At 39.6% G+C, this 25,209-nt stretch overlaps 1 protein-coding gene across 1 annotated transcript; it reads right to left on the reverse strand.

Annotated features, from left to right (window-relative positions):
- Positions 1 to 3,555: 3,555 nt before the first annotated feature.
- Positions 3,556 to 24,861, reverse strand: aldh1a2 (aldehyde dehydrogenase 1 family, member A2). Its single transcript, XM_065267714.2, has 13 exons — positions 24,664 to 24,861; positions 15,884 to 15,988; positions 15,398 to 15,538; positions 14,372 to 14,501; positions 12,808 to 12,869; positions 11,409 to 11,537; positions 10,875 to 10,988; positions 6,812 to 6,914; positions 5,995 to 6,179; positions 5,330 to 5,494; positions 5,042 to 5,199; positions 4,818 to 4,892; positions 3,556 to 4,730 (listed from the first exon to the last, which is right to left on the reverse strand). The coding sequence occupies exons 1-13, from the start codon at positions 24,778 to 24,780 to the stop codon at positions 4,658 to 4,660; spliced, it is 1,557 nt and encodes a 518-aa protein (XP_065123786.1). The 5' UTR covers positions 24,781 to 24,861; the 3' UTR covers positions 3,556 to 4,657.
- Between the last annotated feature and the right edge of the window lie 348 nt (positions 24,862 to 25,209).

The raw sequence follows: 25,209 nt of genomic DNA on the forward strand, positions 1-25,209 counted from the left end.
GGGGGAGCCTGTAAAGGGGTCAGCCTGCAGTTCCCACCAGCTTATCTTGATGAAGACAAATGAACATTATTCTAGGGTGTAATGTTGCAATCTCATTTCAGAACATCTCCATTTATAAACGTGAAGCATTAGTTTAATAACTTTTTGGCAAAGTATGAAAAATCCATACATATTTAGAGATGATTCATTTGATTGGAAACGCATCCCAGTGCCTATTTAAGAGACAATTCGCAAATGTTTAATCAATCCTGTAGTTCAGTAGATGGGAAGGTTATATTGATATATCTAAGCATAAATCCTCTTAAAGACCACAGGCTAATGATCAGTGAATGATACTTATCAGACTCCATAAGTGCTTTGTCTAATAAATGTGTTACTCTGAGGAGAGCTATTGAAATTCCGATCATGATGGATGTGACATCGCCATTTAACCTTGGGAAGCGTCCAAGATAGTTGAAATCAGTGGATGTGTTAGGGATCCCAAAAGGAGGAGTGATCATTGGGATTATTTTCACATTGGGACCAGCACCACATTATACACGAAAAGGCTATGTGAAAGGGTCGTTTTAATTTACTTAGTAACAGAATATAAAAAATAATACATTCATAGAAATGCCAAACAAATAAAATACACCCCTAAGGAGCATTTTTATGCCGAGTTAAAAAGTCTGCAAAAATGTTGAAATAATGTACCATTGATTTATTGTGTTTTCCTTACTAAAAAGCCTGTGTAGCTATTTGATGCTATAGTCGTGCAGAAATATCTGTGTGAACTTGGTAGACTGTAATCATATGAGACTCCAGAGAATTATAAATACAATCTGACAGACTCCTAAGGAGGGAAGGGTCAATGACACCATTGTGCAACAATGCCAAAGGAATTAATACTTGTGAAGTCCTTCAACAGCAACCCATCACTGTAAAAAATCCAACATTTTTGTCAAATCAACATATTTTTATGCTACTTTAACTTTAAAAAAAACTTTAAAAGTTATCTCAACTATTTACAGGTCAAAACTTAAAATACTACGTTAAATTGACTTGCAAAACCAAGTTGCTTTAACTTCATTTTATTTTGAAAATCTTCAACATTGTTTAAGGGAAATTTGAACTGATACAAATTGTTTCTTTGTCAAACTAAACAGTGAAAAAGAAACTGTTTGAGCATTGTGTTAGCAGTGGAAAAGTCAAGGGTTTGATTTCCAGATAACATGTAAAGGATTATTTATAAGCAGCCGGTTGTTATCACAGAAATAAGCCATGACAGTTTATCAGGACGAAGGAAAGGGTCTTTTATCACACTGAATTTCGCGTTAACAGCCGGCTGACTGTAATTTCTTCCACTTATTACACAGTTATTACATTAAATATTAAATTAAATTATATTAAAGGATTAATCCATTTTTAAAAAAAAAATCCAGATAATTTACTCACCACCATGTCATCCAAAATGTTGATGTCTTTTTTTTGTTCAGCCGAGAGGAAATTATGTTTTTTGAGGAAAACATTCCAGGATTTTAATGGACTTTAATGGACACCAACACGCAACACTTAACTCAACACTTAACAGTTTTTTTCAACAGAGTTTCAAAGGACTCTAAACTATCCCAAACGAGGCATAATGTTCTTATCTAGTGAAACGATCATCATTTTTGATAAGAAAAATAAAAAATATGCACTTTTAATCCACAACTTCTCTTCTTCCTCCGGCTGTGTGACGAGCCCCCGCGACCTCACATTTTTGCGTAGTGACGTAGAAAGGTCATGTCTTACATATATAAAACGCACATTTGCGGACCATTTTAAACAATAAACTGACACAATGACATTAATTAGTATCATTCGACAGACAACAATGTCGGAACGGTCCTCTTTCTCCACACTTGTAAACACTGGGGCGGAGTTTCGCATACATCATCCGTGGCCTCTTGACGTGATGACGTTTTGCGTGAGGTCGCGCTGGCGCATCACAGAACCGGATATAGACGAGAAGTTGTGGTTTAAAAGTGCATATTTTTTATTTTTCTTGTCAAAAATGATGATCGTTTCGCTAGATAAGACCCTTATGCCTCGTTTGGTATCATTTAGAGTCCTTTGAAACTTTGCTGAAAAAAATAGTTAAGTGTTAAGTTAAGTGTTACGTGTTGGTGTCCATTAAAATGAGAAAAATCCTGCAATGTTTTCCTCAAAAACCATAATTTCCTCTCGACTGAACAAACAAAGACATCAACATTTTGGATGACATGGTGGTCAGTAAATAATCTGGATATTTTTTTATAGAAAATGGACTAATCCTTTAAATATTGTTTTAATATTTTTATGAGCTAATTTTTGAAGAATGCAGACCTTCCGCAAAATAAACCTGTTTACTTTCGGTTTTAAGATAAGACAAGGCGTTCAAATATCACAAACACACTATTTGGTTTAATAATTTGTAAATTTAATGTCATATTTGTTATTCAAAAGATATTTATATAAAATTTTTGTGTTATATTAAATTGTACCTGTCTAAATAATTTGCAGCATCCAGGTTACAGTGTGTTATTAGTTTTGAGCGGTTGTTATCTGTGAATAACAAACCTGCAAATGTCACAACTGCATGGCCAATCAGTATCAAGCATTTCAATGAGCCGTGTAATAAGTGCTAATATAACATATAACTTGAAGTCACTTCGGATGAAAGCGTATGTGTAAATGTAAATGAAAAATCCCACCATCAAAATTGGATTTAAGTAAACTCCTGTAAATAGTCTGGACTCATGTGAGCTTTGCTGTCCATGTGGTCAACCACTGCAGGATTAACCTGTTACCGCAGCGGTCGATTTCAAAACTCAGTGCTGTCTTTTTCATTCCTTCCAGACAAGTGCCGTGAAATGCGGCCAAATCTTTCCATCATCCCTGTTGGCTGACTAAAATGATCAATTAGCAAGAGGCTGCTGGGAAAATCCACTGTGACTGTTTCTTAGGAAATGCAACTACTAAGGTAGTTTCACCACTGGGTGCTTCTTTCCCATATCTGAAGTCTTTTATTCATCCTGTTTAAGCTTAAGTCTGATTACGCACATTCATGTGAACATTTAAGCCCACTCGTCTGTTACAGCTGAAGCATAAACAATTCTTTGAATGGAAAGGAGTCTTGCAAAATCATGCGAGGGCACACATTATTTCTGTAAAGGGGAAGTGGATAAATGTATTTTTGAGTAATGTTTTTTTCTTATAACTGGTACAAGTCATACTGCTGTTTTACAACTACACTCATATCAAACACTTTCTGAAAAATGAATTCAAGTGAGAATTTTGAGTAAAACATTTTAATGACAAACTCATATTATATCTTTACTTCTATATTCATAGTACATATTTTTTAAACCTGACAATAAATGGGCATCAACGAGAAATCATTTGTCAAAAATGCACAACATAGATTTTTTTGAGGTAAATCCATTACAGAAATCTGATGTATAGCTATATATAAACACATATATAAAATATAAAACATTGCAGCTTATTAATTTCATTCATGTGACATTTATTTGTTTTGTATAAAAATGGCAATTTTGTATGTTTTTTTTTTTTGCTAATTAGGTTACAATATTTGTACAGGTATGTGACATTTTGTCTTTGAAATCCAAATATATTTACATATTAAGAGCTCAGATTTAAACTCTCTATGTACGTCTGACATGTTTTTTTTGTAAATGTACATTGACAATAATCCAATATTTCTGAATGACTTGAGGCCAGGATTAAGACTGAAGCAAAAGTATTTGATGAATGTATAATATGTGCCGAGAGCATTCAGTAATATCATTATCTCATTTTTGACAAAGGTGGCATTTTGCATCTAAGCTCCTCATATACATTATATATGTGTTTACATGTATTTCCATGATCAGATTTCTCTAAGGGTGAGACATTGACAAAGTTATACATTATAAAAGCATTAAGACAATGAAAAGAAAATCAAAGCAATTACACAAATATAGAATTAATACAATTTAAAGAGAAACAAAATCTTTTCTGAGACAAGAGAGCTTCAGTGGTCTTAGTAAAAACACAGACAGCAGACGACTCCGGGCTGGATGAGCACCGGATGACTGCGGATCCGGCCCGGAGTCATCTGCTGTCTGGGAACTAAAATGCCTACTAGAATTCTACCCAGTGGAAAGGCAAGTTATTGATGAGGTTTAAGAATGACATCCCTCCCTGCTCAAAGACAACAGAGCTCCTTTATCAAAAATCACGCTTCGTACAGGAGTTGAAACAGAGTCATCAGAGAGAGAGCAGTCGTAGTCTGTGTTAGTGTCTGCACGTTGCTGGTGCAGTGGTCAAAAGCGCAGCCTTTCTTCACCGTGACTCCGAGTGCTTTAGTATGGTTAGTGGAGCCGGCAAAAAGAGGCCACAGCTGGAATGGGTGTGGGCTGTTAATGGTGACATTGGACATGAATACTGCTAGTGGACACTGGAGACTGTGCTAATGGAGATGGTTGGGTAGATCATGAGAACAGCCCATGAAAATGCAGAAGAAGAGGTGCTCCGATGCAGAAGTGATGGGTGGTTACTGTGTGGTTTTTACCACTATTGAGAACCAATGGATGATGGCTAGTGGTTAACCTCAGAGAAGGACTTCCTTTTACTAGGATAAATGTCAGTGCTTTTATGAGTTCTCCCCTGACATTTTCATCGTAATAGTTTTCAGCTCCGTGTATTCTTTTAGTCCGTACTCCCCCCTGGAAGACAGAGAAGAGCTGGTTCAGTAAACCACAATAGTGTAAACAAGAATGCATTGAAAACTTGATAAACTGATAAGCGCTTACAGTTCTCGACCGTTCCCAGACATCTTGAATCCTCCAAAAGGACACTGGCAGCTCATGGCATTATAACAGTTAATCCTGAAGAAAAAATACATTTCATTACTTTATATAGTGGTGGCCATTTGTGAAGTACCTAATACATATGATACTATGAGAGAATAGTTGACCAATCAGCATGAGGGACTGAACTTATAATAAAATGATTTATATTGTGTAATATCTCTTACCATACAGTGCCGGCCTGCACGGCCGCAGAGACAGTCATGGCCTTGTTTAGGTCTTTGGTGAAAACAGCTGCTGCCAGACCGTAGTTTGTGTTGTTGGCTCTCTCAATCACTTCTTCAATGGTTTTAAACTTTAAAATCTGCTGAACTGGTCCAAATATCTAAAAATAAAGTGCAGGTTGATTTAATATTAAATGTTGCTTCCCAAATGCAGTTTCGAAACGAGAACAATACAGGTATGTCTATTTTTTCTGTTTAACCCTGTGTTGCTGCTACAGTATGTGAGTTTACCTCCTCCTTGGCGATGCGCATGTGATCCTGTACATCTGAGAAGACTGTGGGCTCAATATAAAAGCCTTTAGTTGGTAGCGCTTTCCCACCACACTCCAGTTTAGCTCCTTCTGCAATGCCGCTCTGAATCAGCTCCAGTATACGATTCTGCTGCTCGGCACTGATCTAACACAGCCAAACATAGATGATTATTCCCTGAACATGACCTACAATTCTCTTTATTTATTATTTTGATTCTTTTTTCGAGGGCACACGATGCAAAGTTCGTCACAACATGTATGTAGCCATCATGTGTGTTGTTCGTAATTTCATAATATGTGTTCGGCACTTCGAGAGATCTTGTGTGCATCACATGTCTTGTCAAAATAAGTGCCTGCTGCAGACGCGTCTAAAGGGTTTATGATAAAAGAGACGCTCACGTTTGCCAGACACTCACACAATCTCATGCATAATCAGAGTTTACTGTTAAGGGAGTGTCTTGCGTGGTTCACATGACGCAACAAACACATATTTTGAAAACACAAGCAACACACATGAAACTCCGAACACTTATTTTGAATTTGCCCCCTCGGATGAGCAGTCACGAGCCGCCACTGACTACATTGGACTTAATAGTGGTTAATTCAAAATAGGCTTTTTTATTAAGGCATGTCATGTGATGGTACCTGAGGTCCCTGCTCGGTGGTTGGCTCAAAGGGATTTCCCACTGTCCTCCTCTGGGCTCTCTCAACACTTCTGCGCACAAACTCATCATAAACGGGCTCCTCGACAAAGATACGGGAGCCAGCCGTGCAGCACTGACCATTATTAAAGAACACACCCTGATGGGCCTGCTCGACCGCCTGGTCCACTGAAACAAAGAGAGAGACGTATAAAACAATTGATTGTGTACAACAGTCAATCATTCGAAATGTTTTTGGTATATTTCAGTGATAGATAAATCACGCCGAACGTGCCAGTATGTTTTTTAGCATAATTTATTGTTACACTTGGAGCCATAAGTTCATAGTTAAGCGATTGTGACAAGTCTGTTCCTCTGATGTGTCTGTGTTTATGCATACATGCATGTGTGCATCTGTGGGATATTGGACACCTGGGAAAAAAGATGGACTGCCAGGCTGTGGCATCTGAAGGGTTAATGGAGCAGGCAGATTTACGGCCGTGCTGTGATGCGACCGCGGCTGATTTACGGGGGCCATGCTCACGGCTGCTGAAAGCATTTAAAAGCTCAAACTTACACGCCTTGTTTTGGTGGGCTACTTGGGGGCACCATTTAACTGGTAAAAAATTAGGAAGTGGGGATATGCTGATTTGCACGTCTATGAGCTTCTCCTAAAAAAAGTCTGATCGTTTATCTTAAAAGATCCCAGTTTTTGATGTAATCAACAAGTGAGAACGGCGGTCTGCGGGGTAGCACCTGTGCACAAACTGTTGCGGCGGGACAACAGGGGGGCGGCCATAAAATACTGTCTGAATACTTACAATCGGCATCTGCGAAAATGATGTTGGGACTCTTTCCCCCCAGCTCTAGTGTGACTCGCTTTAGATTGCTCTTTCCTGCTGCTTCTTGGATCAACTGGCCTACCTGTGGAGAGAGAGGAGAGCTGCTTTAATCACGCTGGACACCACAGAGGAACCTCACTAGATCTTAACATCAGTGAGATGCTGTCATTAATAAATCTAGCCCTCGTCCGTCAGGGTAACCGCAACCACCGCCGCCATCAGACCCCTGAGCTTCGGCTCACATCTTAAATATCTATTAGTGCTCATAATGGAGGCCAGAAGACTGGAATGCGTGGAACAGTATCTGCTGGTTAATCGAGAACAGGAAGAGCTGACCGCACGTTTGTGTAAGATGCCCAACACTGTTTGGAGCCAAAAAATAACAGTGAAACAAGACCCTAAAACGCATTTATTAGCTTTGTAAATGAAAGCATGTGTATATTTGAGCAACATGCAATGAAATATGATTGGTCTGCTTTTGGTTTCACTCAACACAAGGAAAAGTTTTATTTAGCAGCAGTCTACCGTTTCATAATTATATAAGTCGTTTGCAGCTCTTCCCTGAGTCAGTTTACATCTCTCCACCTGAAGTTTTACATCAGTGGTGGACATCACACGCTATTCAGGCCCGCGTGTAAACGCTGCAGATTCTTCACAGCTGCTGAGGCACGCCATTTCTTCACACCATTAAACTATTCTTTTCCAGCTGGATGTATGAGAAAGACCTTCACAGCCAGATTAGCGCTCACAGGCTGGCGAGCAGCACTTCTAACCATAAACAAACATTTGTACATTTTTCCTTTTCGCCAAACATACTTACTGACAGTGAATATTTTCTCTGTTTTCCATCAGATAGTAAAAAGAGAAGAAGAGGGGGAAGAACCTGAGAAAACAAGCCTCCTCGTTCCCCTCCGACAGCCTCACTCAAAGGAAAAATATCTCTTCTTATAAACTCATGTTAGATGTTACAAATCTGTATATTTATCTGCAGTTATGAACATTATCCTGTTGGAACGTAATAATAATCTGTTGAATCAGTGAGTCTTATAATCATCAGGGTACGGGGGACTTGCAGTAAGTAGGTTAAAGCTGGGACTTTGTAGTTTTGCTCTGTTTAGTTAAATGAATACTCAAAATAAACATTTAGACCTGACCCTGCCTCTTTTCTTTCTTTATTCTTCACGCTATTCCTGCATCTATACGGCTATATTCATAGCGAGAACTGGTTAATCCATACACAAGCTTGTATCTCCAATTCACCTAACTTGCATGTTTTTGGCCTGTGGGAGGAAACCGGAGTAAACCCATGCTGGCACAGTAAGAACATGCAAACTCCACAGAGAAAGACCATCTGACCTAGCGGGGGCTCAAATCGGGGACCTTTTCGCTGAGGCAACAGCGCTAGCCATTGTGCCATCCCATGGCTCTTTTCCATCAATTCAATGACATAAAATTACCATAAGCTTTGGTGTTGGTGGTTATTAAATATGTTTTACCAACAGGATAAGTTAAAATAAATCATTGTAATAGTGTCACTTTAAAGGAATAGTTCAGCCAAAAATGATATTAAACCCATGATTTACTCATCCCCAAGCCGTCCAAGATGCATATGTCCATCATTTTTCAGACGACCACATTTTCAGTTATTTTAGTAAAATGTTACGAGGTCCACATCCTTCAAGTCCTAAAATGTGCATCCATCCTTCACAAAAACTCCAAACGGCTCCACGATGATAAACAAAGGCCTTCTGAGGGTAATCCGCGCCGTTTTGTATAAATATCCATATTTAAAACTTTATAAACAAAAATAACTAGCTTCCGGTAACGGCGTCATCTCAGACTCCTATGTATTCAGGAGAGAGTATCAGCATAGTGTACGCACTTTTCTTAGTGACGTATGACAAATTCGGAGGGCGGGGGCACAGAGCAGCAGCAGAGAAACCTCCGCAAACTGCATACACTCTTATCCTGAATGTGGACGCAACTAAGATATCGGCGTTACCGGAAGCTAGTTATTTTCGTTTATGAAGTTTTAAGTTTAGATATTTCTACAACAACAACGTGCAGATTACCCTCAGAAGACCTTTGTTTATCATCCTGGAGCCGTTTGGATTTATTTTGTGAAGGATGGATGCACATTTTTGGGACTTGAAGGAGTGGACCCCATAACTCTACATTTGATAAACTGAAAGATCTAAAACATTTTCTAAAATAATGAAAATGTGTTTATCTGAAAAATTGTGGACATATGCATCTCGGACAGCTTGGGGGTGAGTAAATCATGGGTTTAATATCATTTTTGGCCGAACTATCCCTTTAATCAGTAAGGAATAATTGACGATGGGCCATTGAATTATAAGATAATAATGCACACCCAAGGTGCAATGCCGCACGACGCGAAGCAGAGTGACGTTACACCGCGGGTGTGCATTATTTTCAAATTATTCAAAGGACCGGAGTCAATTATTCCTCTTATATCACGGTTACCCAAACATTGCTCTGGTGCCTATTTTTAAGACATTTGACAGGTTAGGTGTGGGGTTATCAGAAATAAATGCATACCCATTGAACATTTCTCAGCCAATCACAATACAGCATTTAACAGACCCGTGGTGTAATACGAATAAAGCAATTAAAACAGTGGGGGTTCAAAGGGGCTCAACTGCGAAAATCCCCAAAATAGAAAGGTGTCGTCATAACCTAAAATCCTTCACTCCACATGATGATGACCCACTATCCCCCAGCTCTGACCCATTCCACCCATACACATCCACTCACAGACACACAGCTGAACTGACTCAGAGTCTGTGTATGTTCACACCCGCACAGCGCGGCCTAATGATGTCCAGACACCGAGAGTGGTGATGCTGCAGGCCACTATCAGCGAAGAGAAACGGCGATCGGGTGGGGTGTGTACAGTGATGAGCTTCCTGTGAAAGTGACACAGTGAAAGCGGGTGGGCTGCGTGAGGTCACAATCATGTGAGGATTCGTGTGGCTTTCCTCCTCAGGCTCAGTCATCACATTCTTGCTTTATCATTAGCATTTTGATTTGCAAGAATGAAACCATCGCAGCCACCAACACTGCCGAGAACTGGGAAATGACTTAACTGTCATTTTTTTTCTGTACAAAAAAGAAACATGTGTTCCTTTTCAAGGAATGCTTTTCAAGGCCGCAAGTTTGGTTTGTTTGCTGTGGAAACAACACTTCTGTTTGTACTCTTATCAACGAGGGAAAACTGGTGTTGGCGTACACACAAATATCCATATATTCACTCCTCTGTGCTTTGACAATGATGATAAAACTTTTTGAAGCCAAGCTAATGGCATCATAAACCTTATTCACTAGTATTATAAACATTACTGAATCCACTTCTATGTGTATAATGGATCAAAACGTATACTTAAATATTTCGATTTATGAGATGCTATTGAATAAAGGGCTTAAACGGGGGGTTCCAACAAGGCAAGTGTAGCTAGAAATAAACTTTGTTTTTTAAATAAGCTGTCATAGCAGAGTTATGTAGTGAGACCTGTTTCAAAAGGCGGATTCTGGTGTGCCTCAAAATTTCTATTAAACTTATACGATTTGCTTCAAAGAGTTGTTTTTCCTCCAGGGCCACAGTGTAATTGTGTGATGTCTGATGTGTAGAGATGAATCAGAAGTGTAGTCATTACTCAGTATATACAAAAGAGTTATAAAGCTGTTTGCGTGTAAGGGAACTCAGGTGTATTATGAGAGGGGAACCCAACTGGCACGACATTAACTGTACATATCAAGAAGGGTGGCAGCCCACCTGTGGATTTACATCTCACTGTCACATTTGCTAAAAAACCTGTTCGAAAAGCCAGGTGGTCCGCTTGTGTGAGACAGCAGACAGCCCCCCTTTATTAAAGACTCCCCAAGCCTCTCATTACATCGACCCACAACAAATCCCAGGCAAGCTCGACGAGTGCTAATGCTCGTCATGCCGGTCACTGTCACACCAGGAGAAATGTGGGAAAAGGGTGCGATTTTTCCTTTCATCTGATAGGAAAATTACCTCAGTCGATCCTGTGAACGCCACTTTGTCTATGCCCATGTGTGAAGAGATCGCGGCTCCCGCAGTTGGCCCGTGGCCTGGCAAAATATTGACGACTCCTGGTGGAAACCCAGCCTGTCAAAACAGTATGAAAGGAAAAAGATTTAGACGAGACTCGAGCCAAGAACACCACAGGCCGCGGAGGGGGAATCCAGACCCACCCCGACCTCCCTACGGGCCCTGTGGAAGAGAGGATGGACAGAACATCAAAAGGAAGAGAGGAAAGTAGGCCTCCTTATCCCACAGAAAGGGAGAGGCAAAACAACAAAGGTTTGGGTGCAACACAAAGAATGAAAGTAAATGGAAGAAAGGAATTATGAAGTATCCCTTATTTGCATGATCACTTTGATCATTGCACTATTGTATTATGAATGCGACGTGGTTAGTATAGATTACGGTAGGTATGTCATTATTTCATTATGTTTTCTTCATATATTCATTTTATATATTCCTTTCATGGCATTTTAATTGTGCGTGTGTGTATTGCAGTTGTACCTCTTTGATCAGGGCACCGAGATACAGGCAGGTGAGAGGGGTCTGCTCAGCAGGTTTAAGGACAACAGTGTTTCCGCAGCTCAGCGCCGGCCCCAATTTAAATGCTGTCATCAACAGGGGGAAGTTCCACTGTACAGACATAGGTCAGGAACTTAACTGTGAGAGTCCGTTTGAACAACCTCATATCTTTGTTTCTGGAGAACATAACTCCTTCGCTAATGATTCCTGCACGCTCACTCATACCAAAGGGAATTTTTCAATAGGGAGAGTTACGCAATCTTCTATATCACCTCAGCCTTGTAACTGCCTGCCTAATATGCTCCTTTGCAATGGTCTAAACAGAAACTGTTCGATTTTAAGGGGATAATGTCCTGGGGAAATTTCAGTTTGAAGCAAGCACTGACTCCCTAACAGAGTTTCTTAGTATATACTTCATACACATTTCTCTTCTTTTCTATTTCTGTATTTTGACTGCTTCCCCATTCCAATTAAATGTATCTTTCTTTGTCTGTCTCCTCTCTCTCTCTCTTTATCTGGCATTGGTCATGACCTCCTTCACTGACCAATAAGAAACTCCATAATAAAATAAAGTTAACTACAAAAAGTTAGGGCAAAGGGGTTATCTCTTGTTTAAAAAAAATTAACATTTACTTTGCACCACAGCCACTTGCTGTAAGTGGTAAAAGGGGGCGGGGCATTCTTATTCTAGAGAGGATTTCATTGGACAGAAAAGTGAGTGCAGCATGAGTCTAAAAACAAGTCACCGAACCAATAGAGACAGAGCGCAGTTATGCTAATTTGAAAACCGATCCAACGGTTACCATTGACTTTGTATTACGTGAGGCTGCCTCCTTGTCATTTCTGGCTTATAATAAAAAATTGAATAATGCCTAAGAGCTGCTGTGTGACAAGGTGTACAGCTATCAAGCTAAAAAACACAGAAATACATTTTTATAAGCTGTCGACCCCAAAAAAAAGTGGATCACCAACTACGTTTCCCTATAGTGGGCGCAGTTCTAATAGTAGTACTATGAAAGTTGCATGTGTCTACTTTTGTGTCTTTAAACGCTCGTTTTTTGGGTGTCGACAGCTTATAAAAATGTATTTCTGGGTTTTTTGGTTTGTTAGATGTACATCCTGTCACATAGCAGCTTTTAGGCATTATTCTGCTTTTTGTTTTAAGCCAGAAATGACAAGGAGGCGGCCTTTCGCAATACAAAGTCAATGGAGACGAATGGATTGTTTTCCCCGCGGTGGGCGTGGTTTTCAGATTATAACGCGTTGCGCTCGGTCTCTATAACTAAACCTAAAATCAAAACTTTATTTTTTTAATAACCTTTGTGGCAGTACAATAAAAATATGCAATATAAATAAAAAAATGAATTATCACAAAACTCACAGGAACAATCTGTCCACACACTCCAATTGGCTCATGCTTAGTGAAGGTGAAATATCCTCCATCTGTTTGACAGAAAGAATAAAAAAATAATATTAAAACATAAGGTAGAGTGACTTTAAATACACCATTTGACATGTTGCTGATTTATACCAGTGATAGTACAGGAGAAGAACACTTTACAAAGAAAAGTATTTACTCAATATGGCAGCTGTAGAAATGTTTATACTTAACGCTGACCAAATAAATCATTGGCTGATGAGGTCACTCGTGGCAAGAAATAAAATCCAGGTAAAAATAAATAAACTCCATGTGACTTTATATATTGAACTTAGATAAATGAAAACTTCACAAACATGTTGAAACTGTGTTGTCGGAACAGAAAGGATTATGTGAGCCGACACTGAGTGACAGTTTGACGGTCAGTAGACACTTTTTCAGTCAAAAGACTTTGAAACAATATCACAGTCTACAACCCTGTGTTTTGTTTTAGGGCAAAATGGAAAAAAACTGTGATCACGCCATCCGTAAAGCATCTGGATGAGAAGAACGCTAACGATTCATCTCGCTTGGTGGCCAGATAAGAGACGGCCAAAAACACACATTCTGTTTGTTTGTGCTGTAATTCTATTACAGATGAGATTGGAAATGAAATAAAGCAAATCGCTGTGAGTTCCCACTATGCAAGTTTGGTTTAGCAACACAACAAAGGCCCAGTGCTGAGCTTAAGCGCTGACAGGGGGATTTACAGTCCCGTTCTCATCCATTCTTCATTTTTATTTCTCCCGCTGTGAAAATCGTATCATAGCAGCGTGCGGCGGCATGGGTGCTTGTTTGTGTAAGACGAGAGAGTGGGAGAGTGAGCATGAGACGGACATTACCAAGGTTGAATGAGACGCTATAGGCCAGTATACTGTATGTGGCATATGAGAGAGGAAAGTGATGGTGACAGACAGTGTTGGAATGCACAATAATTACGGGGAGACCCCGACAGCAGACACCTCTCTTTCTCTCTCTCTTCTGCGTTGCTCATGTGGCCCATGTGACAGCGGGGCCCCGTAGGGCGGCTCCACCATCTCCCCCGCATACACATACTTGCACACTAATGGCTGCACCGTGACATCAGAGTTGCACGTCTGCTGCCCCGTAGTTTTCAGGCTCCCTGCCGCGTTCCTTTCAAACAACTAAATTAGCCAGAACAGACCCCCAGTGCCCCCTATGCCCTGTAGTGCCCCCCCGGCCCCGGAGCTGTCACTGTTCTCCACCGATGGCAGGGCTCCACAGGCGGGCGGCCATTAGCACTCAGATTTATAACTGTTACGGGACTTCATCTGTTTACCCTCAGTGCACCTCCATAACCCCACAACATCTCCTGCAGGCCTTGGAGAAAACACAGCTCTCGTGCAGATCCAACATCAAGCCTGTTCTGATGATGTCTCGCAAATTTGGTCTGGTATTCCCTAAAAGATCTGCGTTGTGTTTTTTACTTTTATTAAAAGTCGAATAATTTCTGTCTCATCGTTGAAGTTTTTATGAAATGCTTGTGACAATATAAATGTTATCTTACCAGTAGGAATTGTGGAACCGTGGATCTTGTCTGCCCATCCAGCGAAATATCGAAGCGTCTTAATGGTTCCCTGAAGGTCCACAAAGATGGAGGGGAGGAAAGGTTTGCCGCTGTCCATAGACTCCAGGGTCTGGGAGGAGAAAGGGCAGTTGAGTGAGCGTGGGTGCGTAGTGAAAAATCGCTCGTAGGGATTAAACCTGACACCCCCCATGCTGCATTTAGACCTAACGTACCTAAAGCACACACTTTACATCTGCTCCCCTAGAGAAACATGATACTCATATAGCCATCACCAGAGACCTGGCTTTGTTATCTCTGCATCAGCCAGGCATGATTTCTTATCGGCGTGGGATTAGATTGATATTAAGAATGATCGTAACCACATGGACGTCACATTTCTCTTTCCAAGCAATTCGCTCTGACACTTCAGATCTGGATGGAGAAAATCTGTTGTTTCAGGCCATTTAAGACCAAGTCTAAACTGTAACATGAAAGAGATTTATTCAAAATGGCCACGGCGCTCTGTAGAGACACACACGGAGATAAACATAGCACTCTTGTTTCTGAATCTGTCTCCTCAGACACATCTTCCTGAGTGGGAAGTAAAAGCAGATGTCCGTAGCGGAAGAAAGCCGGAGATAAAAGCTTGGCACGGCACAATGCCTTTCTTTTACGTTTGGCTTCTAACTTAAGTGATCGTTAGCACCCAAAGGTCATATGTGCCATCATTGTGCGTTTGAGACATTTGACGAACAAATCAAAATTGTTCGAAAAACAACAAGTCCTACAGCTCCTGCTATGAAGCTTCAATAAGCCCGAGCCAGACAGACAGGCGCACTCATTAGACACTTGCTTATTGTTGTAAGCGTCTTTGTCTGCTTAGATGGCTCTGTCCTTTTAAATCCTATTCTCACTGAACCAAAACCACTATTGACTAGAATCAGAAATTTGGTTTAAGTCTAACGACCTTACTAGAAAGTGATAGTTATAGAGAGTCAGGATTAAGCTTTGGAAAAGAGTACTTACAGCAAGGTATATCCTGTCTCTTTCCACCAGGTCAGCCAGTTTGAACAAAAGCCTCCCACGTTCAGATCCGTCCATCTTCCTCCACACAGAACCCAGAGAGAAGGCAACACGTGCGGCCTTCACGGCTTTGTCCACATCGGCCTAACAGAAACAAACCGGCTTTTAATGATATAACCTTATCCTGTAAACAGGTGTTTGTCCACCTCTGGGACAAATGAAATCAATCCATTCCGGATGAGTTTCAATGACTTCCCCAGTTGCACGTTCGTTGGGTCTCTGTTTCCTATCTCCATTCAGTTTCTGCCTGATTTACAGAGAGGAACTGTAGCCTCTAGCTTACTTAACCACATTAAACAAAACTAAAGCACCCCATTCCAATTTTGAATGCTTGTTTATGCTGAATAAAGACTGAAAGTGATAAGCACAATAGCTTTGCTGGATGACTAAATGTAGGCAATTGTGACAGATTTGGTTTTGCCGTCTCACCTTATCTGCCTCCTGGACATCACAGATCTTCTCCCCTGTAGCCGGGTTATATGTAGAGAAGACTTTACCGCTCACAGAATCATGCCATTCATTATTAATGAAAATCTATGGAGAAAAAAAACACAAATATTCTTTAGTTTTAGGAGCATTTATTTATATAAATACATTTATTAGCTACATAAAGTTTGTTCTTTTTAGGTTCCCGGAAAAAAACGCAAGGTCGTCAGAGTTTAGAGACCACCGTTTAAAGTTAATTAAAAAATCGTATAAAAAATTGCAATGTATTCATAGTGAAACACAGACATATGAGAGGAAGAGAGGGGTTTCTCCCCCTGTGTATTTCATGGTTGTGGTGTGAGAGGAATCTCTGGGAACTGTGTGCTATTGCAGGGCTGCCCAATATCACTCTCCTGGGAGTGATCCAGCAACCAGACAGAAAGAGGTGGGGGAAAGGAGAAGATAAATCCCTATCAGACACACACTCGCACACACACAGACATAAGTGCATACATGCGCAGAAGTACACAGAGATAAACACAGACACAAGTTTCACAACATCACTGTTCGTTTACGAGATCATAAAACACGTGCCGCTCTCTGGCTCTACCGAGGCGTTAAACAACAGCCTCAGATTCCAAAAGATTTTTCAAGCTCGATAAAAATGATTCTTTTATGCACACCGATTTTGTTTTCAAAGGACACATTGTGTAACAGTTAAGTCTTGGTAGGTGTGCACACAAATTGTTTGATTCTTTTCATCTTTCGCTTTTATATGTGTCAGACAGATAAGGTGTCTTCTGGCTCTACGTTTACATATTTACTTTTCCTGTCATCTATGGCGGGGAAGAGGTTTGGTTCAAAGAAACTGCAGAGCTGGGTTCAAGTGTAGCGTTGCCCTGGGCCTCTTCAAACTCTACAACATGTTTACTAATGTAAACTTACAGGCTTAAGTACAATTTAATTGGCTGTAAACTGTTAGGAATGTTTTCTTTAGGACAGGTATAAAACGGCAGCTGACTTCGAGGCGGTTCGAGAGTCACTCCCACTCTTTCGCTGTATCTCCCCAGGAATAAATCACACGCGGACGGGCTAGGTATCAGTCTGTACCATGCTGATTCCGCTGCAATACATTTACATTAGACCCTTCTCTTTTTACCTCTCATTCTTTCTCTCCCCCTCTCCGTCCTCAAAGGCCTCTTGCATTAAAGAGGCCACCTTTAATCTGACTCTCATTTGGAGCACTTCATAAAAGTGTCAGTGGCCTCGTCGAGCCGAGGGCCCGCTAGAAAAACAGAAAGCCCCGTAGAGGAGCGAATTAGTTTTAAAATTTATAGAGGCAACTGTAGTGGAATGCCCTAAATCAAGGGCCGACTGTGACAGACCAGCGGGCTGGGGAAGAATGCAGACGGTGGGCAGCTTTATGCTCTCCGTAACCCCACACTTACGGCACCCCGGAATGGAGGAGAGGGGAATGCTGGGTGAGCGGTGCACTGGGCCACCATCTAAATCACAACTTAAAAAAGACGACCATTAGAGGCCATTTGGCCCAGTCTTCCCTGAGCTCTGGGGGCTCTCGGACTTTTGTCTATTCCCATTGAGAAACTTGATAAAGAGCGACAAGGCGGTGCAGTAAATCAACTCTCAAGGTTTCTTTATACTTGCGCTTTGATTAAAGAAAAGGGATAAGAAAGTGCAAAAGTGCAAAAATTTATATTGATCACCGTTCGCGGCGCCCCCGCTGGAAGCGTCTGTGCGGCCAAATTGAATACATTTTAGAGTTTGTTGGAGGCAGAGGAGAAACTTACGAGGAATGAGTTTGAAAACGAACCGTATAGACTTTGTTTACAGCGGCGGGGGTCCGGAAAGATTATTATTTTGTAAACACTCTGTGCAGTACACAAACAAAACGAAAATGTCTTTTTGGACCGGTGCCGGTACATCCTACCCCAAAACACGCCGTATGTACTACGATTTTGGATAAGTTGGGTTTTTATGTCGAGGCCACAGCTGCAAACATTTAAAATCACCCCATGTTTTTTATTCGAGCTGTCAGTCTCTCTGTGCTGACTGCTCTCGTCTGCAAAGCTAATTAGATGGTGAGATATGCAGCGCCTATCACAAACAGATTGTGGAGGAGGAACCCACAGCGCGTGATGACAGCATTACTATGCTTCTCCTTATTGCCGAGATTTTTATCAGCATCATTACTTCACACAGGAAAGGGGGTTATCACGCAGAAAAGCAGAAGGTCGACTGTTCCTCTGGGAATGAGGTGCATGGACACGACGGAGAGGACAGCGGACCTGAACGGTTCTAGCAGTCGCACAATGCTGATTCGTTTCTCATCTGCCCCACAAAGCTCTCTGGAGGCTTCGCACAACTGCAGGAGGAAGCAAAGCAGGAACTGGATGGAAGGAGACGATGCCAAAGCTCACGCTACAGCCAGCGAAACATCTGTTTGGCCGGCAGCACCTTCTAATGGCTCAGACATTAACTGGCAAACTTTACTTGGCCAGCGTGAAATCATTTTAAAATATACACATACAGTATATATAGAATGCATACTGAGAATATTTGAGGGAATATATGTATGTCGTTTATCCGAAAGCCAGATGAATCCTAACAAGGCACCTGCAGCCTTGCTCTCGGCCTGCACAGGAAATTTCATATCCTTTCCAGAGCAGCTCACTTTCATTTTGTAACCGAACACACTACAAGCTGTTGATAATTACTAACGTTACAGGAAAAGAGGGAGCTTAAGATATGGCAGTAAGACTTCATCTTATGCTCTTTTCAGTAACATAACTCATTGAAATGACCACAGTGAAGAAATATTGCAACATATATTAGCCCGCGGCACAGTACAGGTGCACTGTACTGTCAGTCTGAGTATTACATAACTCAAAGAGCTCCACCTGTGTGTTTTAGCCTCACATTAAAACTGTGATGTGGCACACACAAGGGTAAAATTAAAAAGCTCAAGTTTCAATATTATTTTTCTTACAAAAAAGGCCTATGGCACCCAACTGTTTGCGTGATATATGTCCGAACTTTTGTGTTTTACTTTTAAACATTCAGAACGACTAATGCTAATCATATGGAGACAAATAGAGCTATTTGTCCCTGACAAGAGACAAAAACAGTGAAAAGGCCAAAGATAATCAATGGGGAGATGTGAAGAGAATAAGGACGGGGGGAGAGTATAAGTCAAAGCAAAAGAGGGCGAGAGAGAGAGGGTCCTCACTGTGCCGCGTACAATAAATCAAGACTCTTAGTGTATGCGCTGCTCTGGACGCTGTTTGATGTGCAGAAATGCTGGGTTTTGAAGTGAAAAACTCCAGAGGTATGGGACAGGCTCTCGTAAGCCAGGGCCACTGACCCTAACAGCGAGAAATGGCCATATATTACACCCTGCTGGACAGCTTCTAGAGCAGAAACCCCCCTGACTCCCATCTGTACTATCTCATGCACTGACGGATTGATGAGGCCTACCTCATTCACTCAAGCTGTCTCCCAGATTAGCTTACAAAAGTCCTCACTTCAGGAGACACTACTGTCCTGGCTGGACGTTTAAGCCCTTAAAATATAAAGTCATGTCCGACAAACGGCTATCAAGTGTCTCTTCCTCATGACGTCCTCAGAGTCCCTGTCCACTTTGTTATAAATTCATACCACACAGTCATAAATATTAAACCACATTCATTTAAAGGGATAGTTTACCCAAAAATCTCATCATTTATGTTGTTACAAACCTGTATAAATGTCTTTGTTCTGATGAACACGAAGGAAGATATTTTGAGGCATGTCTGTAACCAAACCGTATTCTTTTTCCTACTATGGAAGTGAATGGGGCTCAGAAATGGTTTGGTTACAAACATTCCTTAAAATGTCTTATAAAAATGTATACAGGGATGTAACAACATGAGAGTGAGTAAATGATGACAACATTTTCATTTTGGGGTGAACGATTCCTTTAAAGCCTAAATAATCAGGCTTTGAAAGCTGACTATCCAAATGTTGAATTTAATTAAATGCACAGTTTAGGGGGAAAAAATCAGTAACAACCCCCATCTCCTGTTCCCTTTCCTATTCTTTCAGACTTTTCGGTCTCAAGAATCTGTTTCACTTATGTGTTAAAACCGAATGTTGTAAGCACTTCATCACCCTGCCTGCTGGAATCCAACACCTCTCTTTTAGAAAGACTCTTGGGTCCCAATCAATTACAGCGATACACACACCTATCAACATAACCTTTTCTTTTCTGTTTCCCTCATCCATCCGTGGAGAAAAAAGAAGAGAAAACATCCATAACCAAACATCACTGGAGGCAAATTTATGGCTTCCTTAGTGCCATTACCAGCCCACTGGGCCCAGCACACGAAGAAAAAGAGACCTCCTTCAACAGACCAGCTCTCCCGTGACCAGTCAAATACACACTCTTTATACACACTCTCTATCCTCTCAACTAGCCGATATGTGTGATTATATAAGCTTTGAAAGTGTATTATGTTGCTGATGCATTTTACCAAGCATCAGGACTTTGACAAGTATCTGTTTAAATGATAAGTGAAAGTTGAGTTGTAAAAGTTCAGTGGGACAGGAGCAATAAGATTAGTTTCATATTACCGTGTTTAATCTTAAGTCCATAACACACACACACACGAGCGGTTTAGTGATAGTCACATAATAAGTTTAGTGATAGTCACATAATAAACACAAACGTGAGTTTGTATCAGTCGGGTTAAATGTTTACTGGCGAGGACAAAGGACTACGATAACTCATTTAACTGTCGTTTTACTATACAAACAACAACTATTGTAGCATTAAATAAATTAAATAATATAATTCTGTAAGAAATTTACTTTTAAAATGTGACCATGTCTGTTAAATCCAGGCTAAAGTCTCAATCTATTTATGAGATTAGGAGAATCAAAGTTTGATTTCAATCATTGTTTTCACATTGATTTCAATCTTTGACATGGCCTTCCTCAATCAATATTACAGGTTTTCCAGCACTCATTAAAAAAAACTTAAACACAAATCCAAATTTTCAAATTGAATCCCTGACTCTTCTAGCAAAATCGAACAATCCCTTCAAAACCATTTCACCTGTACTCAAAATCAAACCGAGCTTTTGAGTCAATAATATAAACACTACAGAACTTCATCCAAATACATGATTATTGTAATAACAACACTTGACAAATACTTTTAAAAAATTGCTCATGCTCATAAATTGAGTATAAATAGCAGGCCTTCAAAAAGTCATGCAATAAAGTCCAATTTTGAATGCATATGATACACCAATTCTTCCCATCCACTTATACCATGCATCTTTTTGTGTCATTTTATGTATTGTTTTTTTTTCTATTTTTAAACCATTGTTGCTTGGAGTTGGATTTAAAATTGGGGTTTGGGTTAAAAATGTAACAGATAGTTGTTCTAACCCCAACCCCAGGCGACAATGGTATAAAAATAAAAAAATAGAAAAAAAACAATACATAAAATGATCTGTAATCACAAGTTTCATTCAGTGAATATAGTAAATACATTACTGTAAGTACTGCAAGTAATAGTAAGTTTCAATATGTGGGTATGCAGCATTTGTATTTTGTAAAAATTCAGCAGTCCAACTGATTACCTGCTCTTCCTCATACTCTTCCTCTGCTTCTCAGAGTGTTTCCAATCCATATAATTGGTATAACATACCATTAGAAAAAAGTAAGAACAATTTTGAGTTGTTGTGTTTAATCGATGATAATTGTTCAAGTTGTGTTCAACTTTTGCCTGCCTGTGTTTAGTATTTTGCAGTGTGAAATGTATTTTAAGTGAGAAGTTTGTATTTAGAGTTTGAAAAACAGTGTCTTACTACCTAAACTTGCTAACAATTAATGAATTAAAAGAATTAATGATTTGACAAATGGGTTTAGGCCACTGGGAATTTGGTTCAGGGTGTTTTAGCAATTCAGAAAAAAATGTAAAAATATCACGAATAACCTTTACATTATGCAGGGTGCTGTAGAAAAATGGCCTTGGGTTTTTATAGACATGGTCACAACTAAGTAGAGATGCAACGATATAAAATTTTACCAATACCGATAGTCGATTATTCAGACTGATATAGTTTGGTTAGTTATATTAACTTGCATTAGCTAAAGTCTGAAGATTACATTTTCTGATGGTCATTCATTCATATAATTACCATTATATTAAACATTAAACTGGTGATGTTTCTTTACATTTTCTATACACAGAGCTCAGATTCATTGGATCTGTCAATAGCCAATAGTGTGTAAAAATTGCTTGTGTCGACCGATATTGGCTGATATAGTCAACATTTGAAGTGGATCAAAACCCTTCATAAAAGTTGTCTTATAACCAATTCCCATTCTTGCCTTCGGGCAACTTTGATTCACTTTTTTGATTCACTTTAAATGTTGATATAGTATATTTTCATACATAGTAGTATATATTGGTGCATCTCTACAAAAAGCATTTTAGTTATTAAAGGGATAGTTCACCCAAAAATGAAAATTCTGTCATCATTTACTTACACTCGTGTTGTTACAAACCTTTATAATTTCGTTGTTCTAATGAACTCAAAGGAAGACATTTTGAGAAATGTTTGTAACCAAACACTTTGGGGACCCCATTTACTTCCATAGTATTCTTGTTTCCTACTATGAAAGTGAATGGGGTCCATGAACGGTTTGGTTACAAACATTTCTCAAAATATCTTCCTTTGTGTTCATCAAAACAAAGAAATGTATACAGGTTTGGAACAACATGAGAGTGAGTAAATGATGACAGAATTTTCATTTTTGGGTGAACTATCCCTTTAATATGCAAAGTGAACTATTACAGAACATTAATATATGTATAAGTTAAATATAGAGAAGAGAAGTTAAATATGCCCATTAATGATATTTCCATAATGCAGCACCTATGCCATAGAGCAGTGCTCATTAACAGCAGAAAAACAGCACTTAAAGAGGTCTCCAAGGACTGTAACTACAATTATTAAACCTAGACTTACACAAGTAATAAAAACTTGGCTCTACTCTAACTACATTTAAAAGAATAGTATTGATTGGGCATATTTGGACTGTTACATCAGTGTACTGTGCTGCACCAGGCACACAAAATCAAATATGAGACAGGGGGTGGGGAAGAGAGAGAGAGAGAGAAAGAGAGAGAGAGAGAGAGAGAGAGAGAGAGAGAGAGAGAGAGAGAGAGAGAGAGAGAGAGAGAGAGAGAGAGAGAGAGAGAGAGAGAGAGAGAGAGAGAATACACATCACCACCAGTACCCTACACTCACACACACCTTTACACCACTCACTGGATAGTTCAAATTCCTGTTCACACTCCCATCTTCTTTTGAAAGAAGGTTTGCAATGAGAAAAAAACATTTAAATGTAGACACTTGGCAGTAACTTTTATACAAAGCAGCATTCAATATATACATTTGATTAAAATCTATGACCATTTTTTTTCAGTTGAGCTACAGAATCACTTTCTGAACAGGAGGGTGTGTATATCACAGGTGTTTTGTGCTCTTGCTCTGAGTGAACTTTGCTGTCATTACCGGAGTGATTATTGCCCTGTACTGCACTTTCGCCTGGTTTTCCACTTATAAGAGTAATAAAATTATTAAAGGTAAAATTGAAGAATTAAAGTTGATCTATCCAACAAAAGAAGAGTTGTGATAAATGATCATTTCTCGTTTTATGGGATGAATCAGCACTTCTTGTTTGTTAAAGGTAGGATAATATGGGATGGCCTTATTAAAATAACATACCAAAGGGCTGAAGTTACTTTTAATCTTAAAAAGCTTAGAAGTAATGTTTAAACGAATGTGAAAGTTCAGCCTTGAAAGTGTGCAGTTTGCCGCCTTATCATTGTCTGATACTTTTTATCCAACAGCAATTTTCAAGCGTAAATCAAAGCTTTTGTTATGCTCAAACCAAAAGCAAATTTGAAACATATTTTGGGTTGTAGCACGTGCATTTGATAGCAGAGTCCCTGAACTTTGTAGACGTGTAGACACGTTTGGGAAAACTTTTGCGCAGATCACATTATTGGACACGTTAGGTGAATGGTAAAATCGCGTCCAACACTTAAATCACAACATAAATAAATAATTAATAAAGTTGACGCTGGACTTTAGATGTGTAAGCCTTAAAAAAAACCCGCAACATAAAAATGTTTAACTATCGAATAAACAAAAAAAAAGAAAAAAAAAAGTTCGCGCACCAACTCATCACCGAAATGCTTCTGACACATAATGATAATAAAAACCCGTAAACAACCTGTTCGAGACAAAACTATTTAAAATGTAATCAGACTAAAGAGAAATACAATTGAATCTTAATAAAAACCGGATAATCAGTATACTCAAAAACAAACACTTAGGAGCGTATCTTGACTTTCAAATAGGAAATCATTATGGAAACAAAGACATCCAAAACTACAAAAGTGAAACAACACCTAGCCTTCTTATTGACTAAAATCAACAACTGTACTTAATATGGACCATAATTATATTAGATAGAATAACTTAGACAAGATTAAATGAATGGGAATAACATCGGTTAAAATGAATGAAGTGCGTTATCAATGACAAGTGGTGTACTTTGCGTCATCTAAGTTTTGTTTTCGCGCAATCAGGAAAAAATTAAATGTGTCATCTAATCGAAGTTTGCATTATCCGTTCAGAGAGTTTCAGAAACTTTACAGTTATTAATATCAGGTTAAAACACACATACGCACACCCACAAACCTTATTGTACTTGATCTCAGGATTGGGTAACGGTGTGGGCATCAGATGTAAAGATGCCATGAGCTCAGCCGGGTCGCCCTTCACCTCTCCTGGCAGTTCAGCGTTATTGGAGGTCATTGCGTCTCTTGCAGATGCCTGTTGGCTTTTTTCTGGTAGTTTGTGATTAGTGCTTTGGGATCCTTCCTGTGTTTATAACTCAGGTGTCAGCCCTGGTCCATTTTTATTGGGCAGAGAATAGGGCCGTCCTACTAATATAATTAAAATGGAGCATTTACATAAACTCCTCTCTCTCTCTGGCCATACAGAGTGGGGAGATACACCCACTCTCAAGACAACATTATGAAAGAGTACCATCACTTTTAATCTGAATATAACAGAAAAGATTTTAGCTGAAGGACAGTGTAAGATTTAAAGTAAAAACAACGTTAACTGCGTTAAATTTAATAATATATTTATGTATCACATTACATAGGATGCCATCAATTGCGCATGTTATAAGTGGAAACAGGTTTGAGTTGTGTGCATTTATTTAAAAAGACACGAATT

This window comes from Paramisgurnus dabryanus, chromosome 2, assembly GCF_030506205.2.
Source record: "Paramisgurnus dabryanus chromosome 2, PD_genome_1.1, whole genome shotgun sequence".
In the NCBI taxonomy this organism is placed as follows: domain Eukaryota; kingdom Metazoa; phylum Chordata; class Actinopteri; order Cypriniformes; family Cobitidae; genus Paramisgurnus; species Paramisgurnus dabryanus.